Source organism: Heloderma suspectum, chromosome 15 (genome assembly GCF_057233095.1).
Source record: "Heloderma suspectum isolate Gila_16-S chromosome 15, 16-S_ref, whole genome shotgun sequence".
In the NCBI taxonomy this organism is placed as follows: Eukaryota; Metazoa; Chordata; class Lepidosauria; order Squamata; family Helodermatidae; genus Heloderma; species Heloderma suspectum.
This window is the reverse complement of record NC_139472.1, coordinates 1,720,666-1,742,866: the sequence shown is the minus strand read 5'-3', so window position 1 is coordinate 1,742,866 and position 22,201 is coordinate 1,720,666. Positions and strand designations below refer to the sequence as shown.

At 52.8% G+C, this 22,201-nt stretch overlaps 1 protein-coding gene across 1 annotated transcript; it reads right to left on the bottom strand.

Annotated features, from left to right (window-relative positions):
* Window positions 1-73: 73 nt before the first annotated feature.
* Window positions 74-21,840, bottom strand: TMEM269 (transmembrane protein 269). Its single transcript, XM_084822030.1, has 7 exons — window positions 21,678-21,840; window positions 17,992-18,057; window positions 10,794-10,941; window positions 9,043-9,140; window positions 7,802-7,945; window positions 6,436-6,636; window positions 74-2,746 (listed from the first exon to the last, which is right to left on the bottom strand). The coding sequence occupies exons 2-7, from the start codon at window positions 18,014-18,016 to the stop codon at window positions 2,637-2,639; spliced, it is 726 nt and encodes a 241-aa protein (XP_084678156.1). The 5' UTR covers window positions 18,017-18,057; window positions 21,678-21,840; the 3' UTR covers window positions 74-2,636.
* Window positions 21,841-22,201: the final 361 nt, after the last annotated feature.

Genomic DNA, 22,201 nt, shown 5'->3' with positions numbered 1-22,201 from the left:
ATAGAAATGTAATAAGAACCACCGCTCAGCTCCCAAACATCCCATTCCACAGGAAATCGTTCTCATATTTTTTAAAAAAATTTATTTCCCCAAACACAAGAACATTAGTTTCAAGTATCATTTCTCAGTAACACAAATGTAATAATCGTATCCTTCTTTCTCCCCCTTTCACATCAAACAATTATAGAGAGGAATCAGTTTTCCAAATCTATTTCACTACTGTGATCAATAAAAAATAAATATTAACAGGGCTTCCTTACACAAGAAAATGGGACTTGGTTTTCCCAACAGCAAATCTTGGGATCTATGCAAATAATTTGGCCCGGGCTTGGCCCAGAGTGAAGGCCAATAAGTTTTAGACTGGGAAGTCTTCAGGTGGGCAAACAGATGGTTCTTGTGTGGGAGGAGTGGGGACCACGTGGCACTCCAGATGTTGGACGGCAACTCGGCCCTAGCTAGCATAGCCAGTGGCAGGAGTTGCAGTCCAACAGCATCCAGTGTTCTTCCTCCCTGTTCTGTGGGAACAACCCACTTGTCCATTTTTTGGACTTGGGGCATTCATTAATGGGGGTTTTGCACCATTCCAGCATCTGTCTAAGTAAAGATTGGTGGATCATGTTTCTCCACACACCACCCGCCGCAAATCCAACAATTTCTTGGGACCCACGCAAAGTACCACCTCTCAGCAACAGATCACGATGCATAGTTGTGGTACATCTGCCATTGTGGCACACATTGCAGGTTGAGAGTAACATTGCAGCCAGCTTCTCCAAAGATAATGTTTCTTCTCTGTCTCCTCTCTAGCTGGGGAGGGGGACGAGGCCCTCTCTCATTGCTAAAGTCACAGCATCCCAAGAGAGCATCTTTCTTGGTGCCTGCCAGGCTCCCTGCCTCTCCTGATTTTTATTTTATTTCTTAAGATTAAAAAAAAATTAACTGGGAAGCTGGCATGTTGCAAAGTGAAGTGCTGCCCCCCAGCACCATCTTTATTTGGGTTCGAAGGAGAGGTTTTGGTTTTAGAGCTCAGAAGCTACCTCTGGTACTTAGACTCTTGAGCAAATTGCTTTTCTTTTAGTCTCCCAACTTGTCTTCTGTTTTGTAATCTACTGTGGCAGCCATTATATAAATGGCCAAGCCCCACCCCCATCGGAGCCATTTTGTGGGAGGGACCACAACATTCAAAATTCCAAATGTGCCCCTTCCAACTTCTATGCTAAGTTTAGGAAGAAGCGCTAGAACCAAGGGCCTTTGTTACCACCCCCTGTCCTGCAAGCCACAAAGGACACCTTCACAGCGAAGTGCAGGGTTGACTCCCCTGCCTTGAGATGGTTTGCTTGGAGCTTTTTAAAGAGGCATGACATATGAAGGGGCTACCTTAGCTCTCAGTTTAAACAGCCCTGGACTAGAAGGCACAGGTCACTCAAGATCACACCTGTTAAGGGCCAGATTCTGCTCTTTCTGTGCTGCCTTGGGCAGTTCTGACAACTCAAATGGACCACGGGAGATCAGAAGACCTCCATCGCATTCCAAAGACTTTCACTTGCAGGGAAGCCAAATTTCCCCCCTCCCAAAGGTGCCCATGCAGGAATTTCACGCACAAGTCTCCCAACCCAGTTCAACCTGGAGCCAAGGAGAGAGAACCCCGGCCTGGAATGGCAGCTCTTCAGCCTCCAGGGTGTATCACCAAGGCGTGGCAATTTGCTCAAAGGGGACAGCCACTCCCTGGTCCCACAAACAATAAAAGGCCTTCACACATGACAAGCCAGGCTATGGGTTGAGTGTGGATTGTCACTGGACCATGGGTTGTTCTGTTGTCGTTACCCAGTCACGCTAACAAACCATGGTTTGTTCACAATGAACAACCCAGGAAGAGGACCCATGGTTTGTTGTTGGATTGTGAACTGTGGGTTGTTTGTGGTTAACAAACCATTGTTTGTTAGCATGGCTGGCTTCACGCAACACAATAACCCATGGTTCCCTGACAACCCACATTCAACCCATACTCTGGCCTGTCATGTGGTGTGAACCAGTTCTAAGATTTCATTCTGCTCTATTGCATTGGCTCTCTCAACTAAGGCTGCAAATCTAGATAGTTTGTAGACTGCAAACCCACATTCTCCCTTTAAGAAGCTACCACAGACCTTCCAGTCAAAACGCGGCAGGGGTGCCGGTTGAATACAGGACCTGCCTCCGATCAGTCCAAAGTGAGAACGGTGGAAGCCTGAAATGCGTCCCAAAAAGCCATCATCATGTAAATCGTTGACTAGAAAAAAAATAAAACATCTAAAAACCAATTTCTCAAATCTATACAGCATTTTATACATATACCTATCTATATAGATAGAATCTGTACATTTTTATCCACACTGAAAATGAAACTCAAGAGTGTTAGGCAACCGAGCTGCTGAACACGCCGGGCACGCATTCTGCCTAGGGCGGAAAGCACCACCAGATGCAACAGAGAAGACCTAATAGCCATGATGTGACAAGTCGGGATGGTGAAAGCTTTAGTAAGGTTTAGGCAACACCTGGGTGTTGACACTGGATCCGTTGGTCTTCAGGTTCCCTGGGGATTGCTTCGAGCCAGTGGCCACGGCGATACACAATGGTGTCCTTTGTTGACGTGAGACCACGGGCTAGATTTTGTAGCTCCACAATGCCGTTGGGAAGAAGATGTATGAAGTGGACCAAATCAGATAGTAGAGTGAGGCAAAATAGGAGGCAGAGAACAAGACCATCAGAACACCTGTAGTGGCAGAGAGAGAAAGAATTTAAGTGATGGAGCATCTAACACACAATTCCATTGCAAAAGCAAATATGCACATATCTGCCCCGTTGGCAAAGGTTTCCCGTTTTATCTCTCTCAAAAAACCCAAAGATGTCCAACATGAGCAAAGGAAGCCGTTAGTTTTGCCATGAGATAAAGGAGAGGCGCCCCTCTCCATGCTCGCCATGCTTACGGGGCACCCACAGACCGTTGAGCACGGGGTGTGCATTTGGAGTCCAGTCTGGGCCTAATTTGAGCCAACAATTCAGGCCCCAAACCCTGGCCACAGCTCAGCCCAGGAGCAAGGGACATAGCAGTGCAAAAGGAACTTTCTTGCTTTCTTTACATGTGTGCAGAGCAGCTAAAAAGGTTGTGCACCCCTGCTTTATGGGCTATAACCCAGAAAATTCCTGGGGCACAATTCTTTGCATTCCTGTTAGGATCTTGGACCGCAGGGGAGGGACTGTGGCTCAGGGGTAGAGCCCCTGCTTTGCATGCAAAAGGTCCCTGGTCTGATCCCAGCGTCTCCAGGTAGGGCTGGGAAAGAACCCTGCCTGAAACCCTGGCCAGCCATTGCTACCAGTCAGTGTCGACAATACTGAGCTAGATCAACCAGTGGTTTGACTCCGTATAAGGTAGTTCCGATGTTCTTGCACACGTATGGAACAATGCATAATAGCTCAAAGTTTTGGAATATGAGAGCAGACGCTCTTTATGAAGACTTGCATGTCCCTTTATCTCTGGAACTGGTGGTATTTCAAAATTAGGTGGAACATGTAATACCCAAAGGGTATTATGATTTAGGTTTCTCTTAGGTGCTAGATTTACATTTGGGGGACAGAAAAAGTCACATCCAGAACCTTTAAAAAAAAGATGGCTATGAACGGTTCTGGCTATAATTTATATATTGTTACATTTATATCCCGCCTTTTCTCCACGGTCTTCCTCCTCCCCATTTTACCCTCACAACAGCCCTGTGAGGTAGGTTAGGCTGAGAGTCAGTGACCTGCCCAAAGTCCACCCAGTGAGATTCATGGCTAAGTGGGGACTAGAACCCGGATCTCCCAAGTCCCAGTCCAAGACTCCAGTCATTACATCACACTGTTTCAGATAACGTTAACAATGATCTTGAGTTGTGCTGCGTGAATCGAAAGGCAACAAATAATTTAATATACAATAAGGAATAAAAAATGGGTATGTTTCAACTGACTCATTTGTTGTAACCATTAGACTTGTGGTTGTGTTTGGCATTCAATCTATATTTGGTATAGTTGTAAAAGTAGAGCAGCTGTTCTGTTAATGAAATCTTGGTCAATCAGACACATGAGTGTCAGTCAGTCAACATCTTTAGAAACTGAATTTGCATATCATTCAGAACAGTGGTTCTAAACCAAGAAGCATGCTTCCTTTTTGAGCCATGCAAGTGTGAGCCATGCAAGCGGACACCAGGGCCGGCGTCAAGAGTCGGCATGGTTGGGCACCTGCCAAGGGCCCACACCCTAGGAGGGGCCCACTGACGAGAACCCCCTGGAGTTGTTTCCCCTCTTCCCTACTGCAGTCTGCTTGATCTGCCGCGCTCTCTGGCCCAGACAACAGTGGTGGGGAGAAAGGGGAGCAGGAGATGCCACAGCCAACCTGCTCCCTGGCTCTCTGCCTGGCAGGCCAGCACGACAGAGCCAGGAGGAGGAGGAGCAGCTGGTGAGGATGGCGCTGAGGAGCGAGACCGTGGAGGGAGGGGGTTGCTGAGGGGGCCTTGCCCAAGGGCCTTCCAAAATGGGGCCGGCACTGGCAGACATAGTCTGATTAGAGGCTCCCTCTTGAGTGGACAGAGAAAGCGGAATGGCCTCTCCCAAGGTTGCACTTGCCACCTGCAGTTTTTCAGAGGGCTTGAACTAAAGATAATGCAATTTATTTTAGAAGCCACAGCTTGCTTAATCAGTGACCCCTCTTTAAGTAGACTAAAAGGATTTTCATCTTTGAATCTATCCACCTAATCAGTTAAACACTGTAACCCTATTAAAAAATAAAAGTGGCGGATTGGAGAGAAAGGGGAACGGTCCTCCATTAAAAACCCAGAAATGTAAGCCCAAAAGAACGGGGCCTCAGCAAATCCAACGCCCGGATTTGGGGTTCCATCGATTGCAAGAACCCACCAGCTTAACATTATCCCAGCCCAAGTTGCTTTTAATCCCAGTAGCTTTTGGCCTTCCTCAAAACTGCTGCCCTTCTGATGTTCTGGACTTCAACTCCCATCAGCCCCAGGAAGTCTGGCCAATGGTCAGCTGCAACAGGCTGCCACTGGAGAGGACAAAGGAGGTTTGACGGGACCCCTTTAAAGCCTTCCGGTGTCACAGTCTGAACGCCAGAGGGAGACAGAGAGCTTCCCCGGGGCGGGGAGACTGACTGTGATGACGGGAGTGTTACAGGCAGGGACATCAGAGGGACCCATCCGGGGGGTGTTGCTCACTGAAATTTCATCAGCTCAACCCCCAGAACTAAGCTCATCTCCCCACGAGCTGTCCCAACTCCAGCTGCATAGAGTTGAGCCAGCTGGCGGTTTTTCTGTTGTTGTTTTAATTTGCGTAAATAGAAATGTGCAGAAATTTCAGTCGCCATTTGCTTAATTGCTCAAACTGCAGCTGCAGTTTGCATAAATTACACTAATTGCAGCCAAAATTTGTGCACATTTCTATTTATGCATTTTATAAAAAATGGAAGGCTTTCCCAGATTTTGGGAGAAACCCTGTGGCTTGGCCTGCAACTGCTAGCTGAGTCAGGTGCTCAGAAGGATTCTGGCAAGACCCAAATGGGCCGGATTTCACACCAACAGACATCGCTAGCTACAGGTCCCAGCAATCTGGTGCGAATCAAAGGGGCTGCTCGTGAACTGCCAGCCCAGCATCCACAACCCGCAACATCATCGTCCCCCTGCTGTCAGGGCTGCTTTTCCTGTGCTGAGGAGATAACGGGGATTCCCGTTCCTTTCCCAAGCCCCCCTGGGGAGACCCCTGGGACAGGGCCTGCAGAGGGAGCCAAAGCCTCCGCAGGCCAGATGTGAAACGTCCGTGGGCCAGATCAGGGCCACAGCTGGGGGTTCCTCTCCCCTGGCTTAAAGATCTCCTCTTGAACAGAAACAAGATTGGGCCTTGAGGACTGCCGGGAGCCGTTTCCCCCACCAAATTCTGAAGCCCCTCATGCAGCCCTCATCTGACGTGTGAATCTCCACCTTTCCAATTTTTGTACTATTATTTATATGTAACAAGAAAGTACAAATGACCAGGAGGGAAGGACAATGAGAACAAAGGGAAGGGATTGCCCTTAACCATACTTTGTTTAGCATCCTACATAAAACTCTGAAGTATTTCCATTCTTCTCCGAACTTGCTTACAAATACCAACAGACCACAACATCTTATCCATGACAGGCCCTCAGGATCTACTGAACTGTTCAGATATGGGACATCCGTCGGTTTCCTGTTTCTTGTCTGGGTGCTACGGTCGTAGGAAAGAACCGCAGTTCTCCATCTTTTCACACCCTCCCTTTCAGATTAAGTAAATATACCTATTTGCGGGTCTAAAGACAGATTAATTTTCAGCCAAGGCTGGCCATTTTCTGAAGTCAAGATGGCCACAGGCGAGGGCCCCCAGCCAGCCCTGCCTGTCACTCACCTCCCACATAGACGGCCTTCTTCCAGGGCTGGGACTCAAGCACCTTGTCATGAGGGTAGAACCCCTGGTCCACCATGAAGAGGATCATCACCAGCGCCACGATGCGCATGGCCACAAGGTTGCCCCCAGTCAGGAGGTAGGTGGTCACCAGTACTGATGCTCCATAAGGGCAGGGCAGGCCCCGGTACATGAAGGGGATCCCTGCGGGCGAGGAAAGGGTAAATCGGAGGCACCGACCCATTTTGGGTGGCAGGGCCACGCCCACCCAGCCACTTCCCCTAGCATCATTTGCTCCCTGGATCGTCTACCGGGCACTTTGGTCGGGACCAGGCTTGGCTGCACATGGGCTTTCCTAGACAGGGAACATGGGGCGGGTGGAGCTGAGTGGGCCCAGTCTCCTTTGCCAGGGGAGAAAGGGGGTCTGGGATGGTTCAGTTCCACTCCACCTGGCCTTTCCTTAGCCAGGGGAGGCCTGGGCAAAGCCGAGCCAGCCTTGGTGTCAGCGGAGGATCACTCTTCCACCAGCACCTCAGCTGGGGAATCCCCTGCGAGCAGGAGGGATTTCTCAGCACAGGGGAATCCCCAGCGTTATCTCCGATCACAGATTGGAGATAACAGCAAGGAATCCTCACCTCCTCCCCAAGCCCCCCAGGAGCCTCCCAGGGCAGGGCTTGGGGAGCTGGATTAGGAGCGTGGGCCAGAGTTTCCGCACCCTTGGGGTAAACAGACCCTGCAAAAGGATTTGGAGGAGACAAGGGGGTTTGTTGCTCATGCCAGAAATCACTGAGGTGTAGACACAAAAAATGTACAGTGGAGGGTCCATGAGGCAACTGTGCCTATATGGACACAGCGGCTCAAAGAGGCGCTATGGCAAGAGACCCCGCACTGCCAGATCCCTCCAAGGCCGCTAGCCCCAAAATGGCTATTTGCAGCTGGGGAACCCCCAAGTCTGAAAAAGTGCACCTGTTATTCTGGTGACTTGGGACTATGCAAGATCCTGAACTTTTTGGAAAGCTGGATGTTTCTGACTTGTTGGCACACCTGAGCCCTTGCGATGGGAGACTTCAAGCCCTTGTACACCTCCACCATACTCTCGTTTTTAAGAAACATATTTTTAAATGCACATCTGCATGCAAAAAATTTTTGCCACAAGAGGGTATTGGGATGACCTTTGATGTATTAAAATATTTCACTCACTGATAAATTATTTCTCTACAACCTGAGGTTGAAAAACCAAACGAGAGCTGCAGCCCACAAGAAACCAGTTCCAGACACCCAATTCCCGGCTGTGGGCAGCCATGGTTAAGCCCCCACAGCCAAATGCAACACAGCCGTCTTAAACACTGGCTGCGGTGACAGGACTCACCGCTGGAGAAGAAGCACAGGCGGGTGAACACGGCCAGCACGTACACGATCACCAGCAGCCCGTCGAGGATCCCGTGGGCTTGGAGGAGCAGAGCGGCAGCCAGGCCGAACGAGGTGAAGTCGGCAAAGTCGTCCAGCTTGGCTCCTGCAAGCGTCAGAGAATGGCGTCAGTCCTGGACAAGACAGGCCCCCTGAGAAGCCCAGTGACAGTGCCGGAGTGCCCTGAGGACACAGCCCCCTCGGCATAAAACCAGCCCAAGTGGGCTTCCATGTTTGAGACGTGCAGACCCGCCCAACTGGAAGCTTGGCCCAAAGCGTGCCAGGGGGCTGCAGGCGCAGGAAGAAGGCTTAAGCCCAGAGCAATAATGCAGTACAGAACTGTGATGCTGCCACAGAGCCCCGCTCTGCCCAGCGCGAGGGGTACGGTCCTCCCCCACCCCTCTTCCCCGATACTTCGCTCACTTGGCTTCATGAGGGGCTTGGAAAATGTGGCGGAAGAGAATCGGCCAGGCTTCCCCAAGTTGGTGGCCTGCAGACATGTTGGACTTCAACTCCCATCAGCCCCAGCCAGTGTGCTGGGAGTTGTAGTCCAAAACATCTGGAGGGCACCAGGTTGGGGAAGGCTGGAAAGGGCTATCAATAGCTCAACAGAACCTCTGTGGCCAAAAGGGCTTTATCTCTGCATACCAATTGCTGGCGGGGCAGCAAGGAGCACAGAGGTCCCTCGCCCTGACGCCCCGCTTATGAGCTTCCCGCAGGCACCTCTTTGGCCACCCCGGGAAGCTGGACGCAGGACCAGACGGACCCTGGGCCTGATCTAGGAGGGTGCTTGTCACGTTGCTAATACAGCAGAAAAATGGTGGGGCTTGGTCGGTTCATTCTGATGGGAAACAAATGGCTTAAAAACAAAGTCCCACCCAAACTAATCAATCCCTGGATTTGGTCACAGTTTCCCCCGGGGATTTTCAGGACTGGGGCCAACAGGCAGCATGGTGTGGCTCCACGGTCACATCTGGAGCACACTGTGCCAATGCCACCCACTGGAGGCTCATCTCGTGGGGCTCCTCTTTGAGGACGGTGATGCTCCCGCTATCTTGGGGGGTGGATGACAGCGCCATTCAGCGGCCCCCGGCATCACCATTCCTTGCAGAGGTTTCATCAGCCCACCAAGCAGAGCGGGTCGACGGCTGAACCACAGACGATGCTGCAGCCATGGCAGCGACGCGGGAAGGAGCGACTCACCCAGAGCGGAGCAAGCGTCCAGGTGCCTGGCGACGGCTCCGTCAGCGAGGTCCAGCAGGAACCCCGTCAGGATCAGCCAGCAGGCATAATGGTGTAGCCTGGAGGGGAGAGGAAAGAGATGGCGTGAGCACTGCTGCGCCTACCCACCGAGGGGCCGGGCCAAGCACAACGGGAGGTCAGCTGAATGGACTAATTCTCCAGGGCAACTTCTGGGATGCAGGCCAGCCACCAGGACAACACAGGCAGTCCGAGGTTCAGCCTTTCTCCCCACATCCTGTCGGCCAACCCAGGTTTCCCCATCCTTGACTCATGCTTGTGATTGTTCTGTGCCCTTGGCCAATGTCATCTTTGGATAGGGATGTCAGAAGAATCCACCACCGATTGAAATGAGCTTGGATTTCTATGAATCCAACCTGCAGTTTCCACAGCAGACCAGCCTTTTCTGAGTTGCACGGATTCTGTGGACTTGTGAACCATTTTTTAACTTTGGGGCTCAAACACACATTAGCGCAAGTGCGCGTCTGCAAACAGAAACGAAATTCTCATACGTCTCTAAAAAAAAATCTGATTCCATCAATGAGCAGGTGACAGAAGATGCCCGAAACATAGGCGGAATGGATTTAGCAAAATCCATACATCCCTGACTTTTGATACACAACAGTCATCTGCCCGTGCCCTGCATCAAGGGCAGGGGCACGCTTGCTTGGATTCTAAAATGGGAATGTGGGTTTTAGCGAAGGCAAGCCCACCACCTCCCGAAGCAGAGTCTGTTCCAATGCTGAAAAACTCTCGCTGTTAGGGTGTTCCTCCTAATGTTTACCCTAAATCTGCTTCCCTGCAATTTCTACCTATTAATTCTGGTCCTTGCCTCAAGAGCAACAGAGAACAGCTTTGCTCCATCTTCTGCATGGCAGCCTTTCAGATATGTGATAGCGGTCTTCAAATCTGCCTTTAAAACCTACTCAGCTCTTTCAACTCTTCCTTGTCGGCCTTGGTTTCCAGACCCCTCACCGTTCTGTTTGTTCTTCCCTGGACGCGCTCCGACTTGTCCACATCCTTCTTAAAATGGGGTGCCCAGACCTGAACACACTACTCCAAATGCAGCCTGACTGATACAGAATTAAGTGAAACTATTACTTCCTATGACCTGGTGCACATGTAACAACAACCCAGCGTATGGGTTAAGTATGCGTTGTTGTTGAATCGTGGGTTGTCGTTACGTGTGAACCCTGCACTATGGTTTAACTATGGGTTGTTAACCACAAACAACCCAGAGTTCACAACCCAACAAGAAACCACGGGTTCTCTTCCTTGGTTGTTCGTGGCTAACAACCCATAGTTAAACCATAGCACAGGGTTCACACATAACGACAACCCACGATTCAACAACCCACAATTCAACGTGGGCTGTCGTTATATGGAAACCAGACCCATGCTTCTCTTAATGTAGCCCAAGTTTGCACTAGCTTTCTTAGCTGCTGCACTGCACTGCTAGCTGATATTCAGCTTGTGATCCACTAAGACCCCTGGGCCCTTTTTACAGGTGCTGCTGCCAAGCCAGGAGGCCCACATCCTATACTTGTGTCTTTAATTTTGTGAGCCCTTGGCCAACGTCATCTTTTGGTACACAAATGTTCCCCACTAATGCCCTGAATGGGGGGGGGGCACACACTTGGCTGGATTCTAAAATGGGAGCCCAGGTTGCCCTCCTCGGAGATCCAGGTGGCAGCCCACACTGGCCCCCGACATACCCGTTGAGGCTGCACAGGACGGAGGAGAGGCCCACGACGAGGTTTGCCACAGAGATCGCGTTGGCGACATTCTTGCGCACGAACTCCACAGCCTGTGCCCGCCCAGCCTGTTCGCTCAGGAAGAGCTTCTTGGCATACTGGAACAGACCTGGAGGCCGGCAGAAAAAGACGTGAGACCAAGAGGGAATCCTGGCCGAGGCTTCCCCAGGGCCAAGCAGGTGGTCATTTAGGTACAGGTCCGGAAGAGCGGGAGGCAGTCCTATGGGTCAGCATGGAGGCACCTACTTCCATTCCCTGTCTGCAAATCCCTTAGAGGGACTGTCAGAAAAGGGTCACGAGAGAGCCGAGGGGGTCCCTCTTGGCAGCCTGCCCCTGAAGTCAGAATTTTCTGGTTTAAGAAGGGGGCCAGCGCCGCTGAATCAAGCAGAGACCTGTCTGGCCGAAGAGATCTTGCGTGCTTTTCTTGGCTCAGCCCTCTGAAATGTAGCCTTTGAGCTGAGCCCTGCAAAGGCAGGAAGGACAGAAGAGACGGTTCGGGGGCCTTTACCGGAGCCTCTGCTTCTGCCACTGGACACCCTCCAAGCCGCCAACAGGTTTGGGGGCATTAGGTGTCTTTTGTGATCTCAGCACCCCTGATTTAGCTCCCTTTAGCCGCTGGGCATGCTCAACAGAGCTCCATGCCTGCATGTCTCCTGGCCAGCAACACCCCTGCGAGGTTGAGCATGTTTCACGTCCTTATGTGGTTGCTTTCAATCATTCACACAGCCTGCTGAGCACCTTGCACAGCCCAGGATATCCCACCTCCCTGGCAACCGGGCCTGGCAAGTCCCGGCCACCTCGGCATCGTCCCCGCACTTCCCCGGCAAGACCCCAGTGGTGAAATCTTGTTTTCCAGGTGTGCGCTTGGCTCCTTCATCGCCCTCCCCACTTTAAGGGCGGGAAGGGCCCACGGAGGCGAGTCGTTAGGCAGAACCACAAGCTGCCAACGGCCCAGGAGGTGGGATTGCCGGTGCTGCTTCAGCGCCCCGCTGACTTAATGCCGAGCCACTGTGCGGCGCGCTGGAGCTCTGCGGGAGACGCGGGGGGCATCGGACAGCAGCCCACATGCAACGGCTTCAGCAGTGATTCCGCCCCCCATGCTCCGTCCTTCCTGCTCGCTTCCCTTCGCCCCGCGTTGTGCCTCACTTCCACACAGATGGAGGTGCTCCTTAAAGGAAAAAGAGATGCTTCGCTCTCCCGCCACGCCCCCACCCACACATCCAACCACGACCACCCAGTTTGCGCTTATTTAAAAAATAAAGCAGCACCATCCCGCCCTTGCCATTAAAGAAAAGCCAGCCCACCGCCCCCCTCGTTACAGCTAACTCTCGTATATTTTATAAAACCCAAGAAAAGGGCTACTCTTTAGAGACAAAGTGTGAGAAGGGACAATGTCCTACTAGTGTGTTTTGCACCCTGCCCTGGCCGTGTTTCCAAATCCCGGAAAGTTCATGAGATGCTTCATCTGAAAGAAAACAGCAGATCAGAGCAAAACAACATCCAAAAAAACCGTAAAAATCCCCGTCATGGTGAAACCTGCTTTCCTGGACACTCCCCCCCTCCCTGCCCCCCTCGCTTGGTGGGCTCCACCCCCTCCCTGCAAGCTCCCACCGACCCCTGCAATAGGAGGCAACACCGGGATGGACACATCTTGGTTCCACCTCTTTCCCGACCCAGCCCAGCGAAAGAGCCGGCCAGGTGGCCGGCACGTCTTCTTGTTCGTCCCATGCACAAGGGTTGTGCCCATCGTTGGGAGGAAGCAGCCTTCCCCGCCTTGGTATCCTCCAGGCATTTTGGCCCACAACTCCCAGCATTCCTGACCACTGGCCATGCCGACTGGGGCTGCTAGGAGTTGAAGCCCAAACCATCCAGACAGCACCAGCTTGGGGATGACTGGTTTAAAATCCTGGCACTTTTAAAAACAGCATTGCCAACCTAGCCAATTGCTTGCCATTTTAGTGTGTTGAATTTCCTTTTTCATTACCCCCCCCATTTTTCCCAATCTGGTTTTATTCATTTTGGAGAAACCCTCGCCGCAGCAGGGAGCAACTTCTGGGCTTGCCTATTTTGGAGGAGACACGGGAAAACAGACCTCATGAAAAATGCCACTGAAGTTCTTACAAGGACATTTCTGCCCGCTTGCTCTCACGCGCATTACAGAGCTTGGCTGAGCCCTGTTTCTATTTGATGGGGCTGCAGGACACACTGTTCTTGTGACTCCCGGCCAGCTCATGGCCTGGGGTTCACGCCTGTCTCTTTAATATCCCACCCAGCAAGAGGACCAGGCCAGGGCATCTCCTGCGTTCTGCCCCACAGGCACGGAACAAAAGCCAAATCCCCTTTTGTGACCGCAAAACTGTCGAAGAACCATGACCCCAACCCAGAACCGATGGAACAGCCTTCCTTGGGCATTTTGCCACCTTCCGTTGCCGCTGAACCCTGTCTTGCCCACCAAGAATTCCAGTGCAGCCCACCCCAAAACATGACGACCCATCTGCTCAGCAAGGAAGGACCAGGAGCTCCCGATCACAGCCGGCACTCAGTGCCAAACCGCTGAGCTCATGTTGTGCTGGTCTGCTTCTCTATCACTCAGAACCTCTCTTCTACTTCTCCCTGCCTGCCCCCCAGCTGTGCTGATGCAGAGCTGGCCAACTTCCATTTGCTGGGCGCAGCTGGAAGCATGTGACGCGTGCTCTCCATCTCTGAACTAGCAGGCGCGCTCGCTTTTGCCCTGCAGAAGAGAGGAGCCAGATTAGCTGGCTCAGCCGCTCCAGCCAAAGGGAGACAGTAAGCAGATGACGTGACGGTTTCCACCATCAGCATCCTGCATTCTCTGTGTGACCACAAACCAAGACGTGGACAGGCTGCGGGCACTGCATCCCTCAACCGGAGAGCTTCATGTGATTCCTGATAACAGACTTGAGACACCCAGTTCTGTGTGAAGAGATGCCTCTCTCTAGATAACTTGGAGCCAGCAGCAGAGAGAACATTTCCGTGGCAGCCGGGGAGCATTTACGTGGCCTCCAAACACAGTGAGTTACAGCCTCCCTTTTCTAGTGTCACTGAATAATGCTGCAACCTGTGGAGGAGACTATTCTGTTGTGCCCCTGGCACCTGCAAGGCCGGCTTCCTTCTTGGAATCCTCTGTCTCTTCAAAGAGATGCCTTCGTGAGCAAGAGACCAGAAAGCTCCTCCAAAGCCTTGGCAAAAAAACCCACAAGGATCACTGGGGCCGTTGCTACCTCAAGACTTGACCACCTCAAAGCTTGACCACCATTAGAACGTGCGTCCCGAGACGGACAGCGAGTGCGCCTTCTCCCCTGCTGTGTTCACCACTGCCCAGCTGCCCACTGCACCGGCATGCAAGGCTCAGGCTCTGCCACTCCGTGACGGTTGTTCTCAGAGTAAAGGAATATCCTGGTCCTCACAGTTCTGAGTGCAGGACTGAATTGAATATGGATCCGCCTTCGACCACAGTGGTACTGGCGACACTGTCTGACGGCAGCGGCTCTCCAGGGTCCAGGCAGGGGTCTTTCTTTCCCAGCCCTACCTGGAGTCGCCGGGACTGAAGCTGGGACCTTCTGCATGCAAAGCGGGGGCCCACTGCTGAGCTGTGGCCCTTCTCCGGTTGGGAAGGGTCCTCAGCTCCACGAGCGAGCCCCCGTTTTGCCTGCAGAAGGTCCCAGCTTCAGTCCCCAACATCTGCAGGTAGGGCTGGGAAAGAGACTCGTCCGAAACCCTGGAGAGCCGCTGCTGCCAGACAGTAACTTAAAAAGGGTGCTTGTGTGGCCACTGTGACGTGCCTGCTTTCATACTGTGGATCGTTGCCTGAATGGCAGGCCCCTCACTAAAGGACACACGGACACGCACGCACGCACACACAGTTACCTTTCATACCCTGCCATAATTTACTCTGCAAAGGAAGATGGATTAGCAAACTGAGCGTAACAATTATTTATTTTTATTTTAAGCGTATGCCCAGTTTTTCAACCATCTAATTCAACTTTTCCCAACCTGATGTCTCCAGATGTGTTGAATTGCAACTCCCATAATTCCCAGCCAGCATGGCTAAGGGTCATGCTGGCTGAGCAATTATGGGAGTTGTAGTCCAACTGGCCATGCTGGCTGAGGAATTATGGGAGTTGCAGTCCAGCACATCTGGAGGGCACCAGGTTGGGGAAGGCTCATTTAGGGCTTTTAAAGCTGTTCAGAATGCACCAAAGAATGCATGAATCTTGCCATACAGTTGGTTGCGCTTAAGTTATACTTAGCATTTTGTACAGTATTTTCAGATGGTTAGAGAGCTTTGCATGCATTATCGCAATGTAATTCTAACAGACACCTATGTCACATGTATATATTTATGAATCTGTGTGTATGTATGTATGTGTGTGTGTGTGTGTGTATATATATATATATATATATATATATATATATATATGCGCACACTGATGTTATGACCCTGTATTCTCTGGTAACTAGATCTAGAGTGTGTTATGGTGTGAGGTATGGCATATTTCCATATGTGAGATAAAGTGGGGGGGTATATGTGTGAAATTTATTTATTTATTATTATTTATTACATTTATATCCTGCCTTTATTCCTCAAGGAACCCAAGCAGCATACATAATCCTCCTCCTATCCATTTTATCCTCATAACAGCAACCCTGTGAGGTGGGTTGGGCTGAGAGTGTGTGACTGGTCCAAAGTCACCCAGTGAGCTTCCATGGTCGAGTGGGGACTAGAACCCGGATCTCCCAGCTCCCAATCCAACACTCTGTACGATATGTAAATGGAGCAGAGTCTGTGGAGGTGAGACAGGGAACGAATAGGGACGACAGGGCCTGGGAAGAAACAGATAAGGCTTGTGAGGAGATGGATAGAGCCTATCTGTGTTTATAGGACCAGAGTGGTGGTTGGGTGCGTGTGTGAGACAATATATGGAAGGGTTTAAAGTTACTTCTTATTGTAACTCAAATTATTTTTGTGCAGGAGGAGAGGAAAGTGGTTATTTACTATTTAACACCTTAACCCTGTGAATAATATTCCATTGCTTTTTGAAATCCTATAGCTCGTGGCTACCCAGGGGTAAAAGTGATAAGAGAATAACGTATGTCAGAATAAAAAGCCAGTGTGTCCTCTCACCTGAGAAGTAAAGGTGTTGGACCTGAGGGAAAGGTCCGGCTGGCAGCGTTACAGCGTGTGTGGTGGAAGGTGTTGCCTGCTGTGGGAAAGGCCTTATAGAAAAGGTCTCACACTGGTAAATAGGCAAGAACGCCACAGCATCCCGGTAAGGCCGGTCAGTGTTCTTATCCCTGCATTGCAGGTGGAGGGAGCCAAGGCTGAATGGGCAGAAGGGGGCGGGTAGCCATAAGCACTTCGTAGAAGAGAGGAGATTCAAACCCAGGACATACTGATCCACAGTCCAGTCACTACGCAATAAAGCAGGAGTGGGCCCTCCAGATGTTCTGGACTACAGCTCCCATAACCCCTGGGACCACTGGCCATGCTGACTGGGGCTTATGGGAATTGTAGTCCATCCAGGAGACACTAGGCTGGCCACCCCTGCTATAAAGCCTCAGTGTTTCTACAGAACAGCTCCGACACACACGCAAAATATTCAGCTACATTCACTAGTTGGCAGTTGTCTTTTTCGGAGGGACAGGGTACAAGAGAAGCTAGGATATGCGTGTGCTGTTTTGTTGGTTTGTTTTAATAAAACATCCCTGCAAAAATGCAAAATAGCAACCATCTTAAAGTAAGTACTGCCCCAGACGAACAGACAGTTGGACTAGATGCAGCCCTGGTTTACGTTTGTAGAAACTGTGAAGGAGAAGACAGGACAAGGAGAAGTCCAAAGCAGACGTAGTTCTGATGTGGCCACAGATCACCAAGGTTCTCCCCAAGCCTCGCTATCTGCGCTTTATAATTGCACCGGGGCAAAAAAAAAAAGTTAAGCAAAAATGCACGCGCATGCAGTTATTTTTTAAAAACCAACCTGATGGCTCAAGGCATACTCTGAAAGGATTTTGAGCACAAAAAGAAAAACTAAAACTAATTTTTTTAAAAGACAGTTTTCTTGCCACAACCTGGAACATCGTTGGGTCAGGACGTATGTGCAGCCATGTGGCAAGCTTCACTACCCAGGAGTAATTGGCAATTAGGAAGGCAAGCGATCACTGAAAAATCATAACCATAATCAGTTCAGATTGTTCGAAGCTCAGAAGAACAAATCATGCCCAGAATCAAATCATGCTCAATGGAAAACCTTCGAGAACACAGCCGTGGGAAACCAGAAAGGACCAGCCACTGCACCGATGGTTAGTCTCAACCTCTTTTATCTTCCTGCTCTGGCCAAAAATGTGCAGATTGGATCGGCTCGAGGCTGCATTTCCAGCCGACGGCCGTCTGCGTTTCTTACCAAAGGATTTTGCCATCTCAAATGCATACAAAGGATCCTGGATTTTCATTTCATTTTTGGCCTCTTCTGCCACAGATAGAAACTCTAGAAGCAGAGATTGCCCCAACGGGGGAAGTCCAGCCACAGATCTCAGCCAGAAACTCTCATGACTTCCTGGTTGATCCCTGAGCTGCAAATCCGCCACCGCTGACCTCTGGCGCGCCTCTCCCCACCTCAGCCTCCACAGCACACAGTGCCCTAGAGATACCCAATGCAGTGCATGGACAGGCTGGTTGCAGCATCTGCAGACAAGCCTGGTATCCGATGGGGGCATGGGATAAAGCATCCCTCCCCGACCTGCTTGGGAGTGATGGGTGTTGTAGTCCAGCAGTTGGAGGGCACCAGGTTGGGAGAAGGCTGGGATAAAATCTTGTCAAACATCTGGAGGGCTACAAGTTGCCCCCCTCAGCCGCTATACACACTTGGACGCAAGCCCCGATGAACTCAGTGGGACTTCCTTCTGAGTAGACAGGCGTAGGATGCACTGCAAGGTGCACTTTGGTGTTTCTGCTGCAACCAGCTTAACACACAGCCTGCTGCTCCCCCCTTGGGATTTTTTAGTCCTCTCTGACTCCCCCAGGCTGGCACGGGGGATGAGGAAAGGAGCAGGCCAGGATTATTCCTCCCACTGGAAGCCACCCCTCGGTAGGAGGGAAAGAGAGGCAAGGAAGAGGGAAATCAGATTCCTTGAGACTCACCGGAGGGGGGCAAAGCCATCCACATCCTGGCTGGGTTTCAGTCTGAGACGGCACGAACTTCTGTAGCTGGAGACCAAAGGAAGGAGGTGGTTAGGGTGCCGCAGTTTGGCACTTGCGAGTTCTGCTCCCTAAAAGAGGAGGAGCCTCAGCCCAAGAAACCAACCAGCCAAAAGAGCTGGAAACGGGCTGCAGCCACCTCCGTGCCGGGCTGGTGGTCTCCAGGAGGTGGGTTCCATGAACCTGTTTCTAGTCTGATCCTGCAAACAAGTCTTATCTGCAGCCCTCCAGATATGCCGGCTGGGGGATTCTGGGAACTGTAGTCTGCCACAGCTGGAGGGCACCAGATTGGAGAAGGCTGTACTCCCAGCATGAACCTACCTGTATACTACACTTATCGTCTAAGGCCCTCCTCCAGGTGCCTCCCCCAAGGGAGACTTGGAGGGTGGCAACAAGGGAGAGGGCCTTCTCAGTGGTGGCCCACCAATTATGGAAAGAACTCCGCAGCGAGGCCCACCTGGCACCAATATTGGTATCTTTTCAGATTACTGTTATCGCCAGATTAAGACCTTCCTCTTCTCCCAGCCATGTGGCAGCATATGGCATGGTCCTTAATCAGGTCATGGGATATCATTTGGATACATTTTTGTTTGTCTTTTGATACATTCCTAGCTAAACTCTTTTTGTAATATGCACGCTATTGTATTTTTAAGAGTTTTAGTCTTGGTAAACAGCCCAGAGAGCTTTGGCTATTGGGCAGCATAGAAATGTAATAAATGAAATGTACTACACATCACTACTTCAAGAGCCCCCCTCCCCGCCAACCCAAGTCCAGAGTCTAACATGGCTGTGGCCAGAAGCCAGAAAAGCAGGAGGAGGGAAGGGGTGAGCCTGGAGTGAGTCACGGCTCAGCGGAGATGGACGAGGGCTCTAAAAAGGCTGACAACACACGGAGGGCTCTAAAAAGGCTGACAACACACCTCCCGTTGCTGGAGGAAGGCCCTTGCCTTGCTGGCCCAACTCCCTTATTATGGTCTCCCTCCTACTGAGTAGGAAGAAAGTACCTTCTGCTCATCCCACAGCCACAGCAAGGCAGGACAGGCAGGAAGGTGCGGCTCAATGTGCAAGTGACACACGCGTGCTTCCCGTGACCAAATTCTTTCCAGCTGACACATCCCAAGTTGCACTGGAGGGTTGCGTGGAAAGAGTGCCGAGAGGTGGCAAATGAACAAGGCATCCTAGAGGCCCCCCCTTTCCGCCGGGGGCCTCGGCACCCGCCCAGCCTCTGCCCTGCACGGCATATCGGGTTTCTTAAATCCCAGTTCATTGGGGGCAGGCCCGAGGTTTCCGAGTGCAAAGCCCGGCACGGGACCCGGGGGGGGAGGCGCTAAGGGGCGAAGCAAGACACAGCGGGAGAAGATGCCCAGAGCATGCGAAGGGGGGAACAACGTGGTTAGGAAAAGCGGCGGGGGGGGCGGGGGGGGAGACACAGTTTGTTCTGAACACACAGTCCTTGCTGGAAGTAACCTTGTGCTGCCCTCAGATTAGGAAAAAAGTGTGGCTGAGCTGCTTTTCTCTTTCCTCTTGTGCTGTCAGCAAAGTCACACACACCATACAATGTAGAAACAGACACACATAATTATACACACACACACACGTACATGCATATACACACATGCAATATATACGCGCGCACTCATGCACGCCATACCTAGCAAGCCCTTCACCTTTATAAGCTGCCTTACGCTGGAGACTATTTGTCTATCTAGCCATGGTGCCGTTGGGGTTGGACTTTGGAGCAGACGACTGGGCCCTGCTCGGCGGAGGGGGCCCCCAGCGCAGCGGGGCTGGCTTGCCGCATTATGAAGCAAGTGCCGCCCTACGTGTGACCATCTCAAGACAGCCCCCTCCCCCAATCCATTTCAGGTCCGGAGAGCCTCCCACTGCCTGCTGGCCGGGGGCCCACCGCTGCCTGCTCAGAATGGCAGCAGCGCTGCAGCCTCGGGGCTGAGAGGGGCCCTTCGCCATTGCCTGCCAATGATCTTGGTGTGACTGGAGGTGCCGGGGATTGAACAGGGAGCGTCTGCAGGCCTGGCAGGGGCTCTGACGGCGAGCAACCAGCCCTCGGCTCCATCAGAGAACGCTCACTGCAGCGACACCGGTTGCTGGGGAACTGGGCAGGAGGGGGCTGCTGCACCCAATTCTGCTTGTGGGCTTCCCATTAGGGAAGCTGGTTGGCCACTGTGGGGACAGAATGCTGGACCAGATGCACCCCTGGTCTGATCCTGCAGGGCTCTTCTGATGTTCTACTGCTGACCAGGAAAAGAGGCCAGCCAATGACCCAGCCCAGCCCAGAGTAAATGGCCCGGCTGTTCCTCGGCCAAACACCAGATAATTTTCATGCAGGACAGACTTCTGCTTCGGCACTGCTGCATCTGAGCCCTGGCCCGCCACTGACAGCATCCTTGCACGGCATGCGGCATGAGGACAAAACAAAGTCACCAGGTTCAGGAGCTGGACGGCCGGGGGCCCTCCTCGCACCCTGGCGTCCTCCGGACATTTGGGACCTCGGCTCCCATATGCCCAGCCAGTGCGGCCAAAGGCCAGGAATGCTGGACGGTGCCGGTCCAGACCTCTGGAGTGTGACAGGTTGGCGGAGCCGGCCCCGGCCGTGAACCCAGCTATACTCAGGAGAGGCCAAGAGACAGCCATCTGCATCACAATGCCCCTCCCACCACACTGGTGCCTGGGACCCAAAGGCTGTACAAGACAAGAGCATCACTTTCGCCAGCCAGCACATGAATGTGGCCCCGTACCGTGGCGGTGTGGGATCATAGTCGCGTGCTGGTTTGACGTGTGATGACGGCCCTGCACATCCTGGAAGGGGCCAGCTATCAATTTGGCCCCTGCAACCTGCCATGTATTCATTTCTTTAAACGTATATCCTGCCTCTCTGCTCGAAATAGTGCTCAAGGCAGCTAACAAAAAGAAACAGAGTTATACTAAAACTCATCCATCAGAAACACGTACAGTAATAACAATCAAACAGCTGCACCCAACAGATTCAACATCCACTTCGGCAACAAACCAGCTCACGTACCAAAAACATGCCTGCATATTGATACTGATTTATTAGATTTCTATCCTGCCCTTCCTCCAAGGGGCCCAAAACGGCATACATGATCCTCCTCCTCTCGGTGCCATCCTCACAACGACCCTGTGAGGCAGGCTGAGCTGGAGAGTCAGTGACTGGCCCAAAGTCACCCAAGTGAGCTTCATGGCCGAGTGGGGACCCGCTCCAGTCCAGCGCTCCAACCACTGCACCACACTGGCAAAAAAATGGTCTCAAGGAGGATCTCGAGTGATCTAGAGGAGGATCTAACCAGCCAGGGTCTAACGGAGCGACCCAAGGTGCTGAATCCACCGGGGGGGGGGGGGCTCATCCCCTTCTGAACGGCTCCTTCAGAGGTCTGGCTGGCTCGGCCTGAACCCAGAATGGATCCGCCGCCCCACCGAGATCGGGGCCGCCAGCCCCGCCTGCGGGGGCGGGGGAGGCCTGCCCGCCGGCCGGCCAGCCGCGTGCGCCCCGCGCCTCGCCGAAGCGCCCCGCGCCGCCGATCCGCAGGCGGCGCGAGAAGAAGCCCGCGGAGGGGCTCTGCGGGCAAGGAGGCAGCCGCTCGCCCGCTCACCGCCGCAGCCGGTCCGCCGCTGCGCCGCCGCGCCTCCGCGCGTGCCTCGGCCCGGGGACGCGGCGCCGCTCGGATGCCGCGCCGCCTCGAGCGCTGCTGCCGCGCCGCCGCCGCGCCCTCCGCCTTTATGCCGCGCGCCCCGCGCGCCGCCCCCGGCCAGGGCGGAACATTCCACAGGAAGGGGCGGGGCGCCCCCCCCGCCCCCCCCGCCCCGGCCGTCGCCCTCCCCGCGGCGCGCCTCCGCCCCCGCGCCCGTCTCCGCCTCGGGCGCCCCGGGTCCCGCTTCCGCAGCGCTCGAGCCGAGGGGGCGCGCGCCGAGCCGAAGCGAGCGAGCTTTCGAGCGCCGCAGGGCGCGTCTCCTTCGGACCAGCTGCCGGCAGCGGGAGCGCCGAGGGACTCGAAAGCTCGCTCGCCTCTCGGGGCAGCGAGGGGCCTGCGCGCCCCTGTGGCTGTGGACCAGGCTGCCTTTTGCGGGGGACGCAAGAAAGGAGGCGTGGCGCGCCAGCAGGGCACGCGCTTTTCGG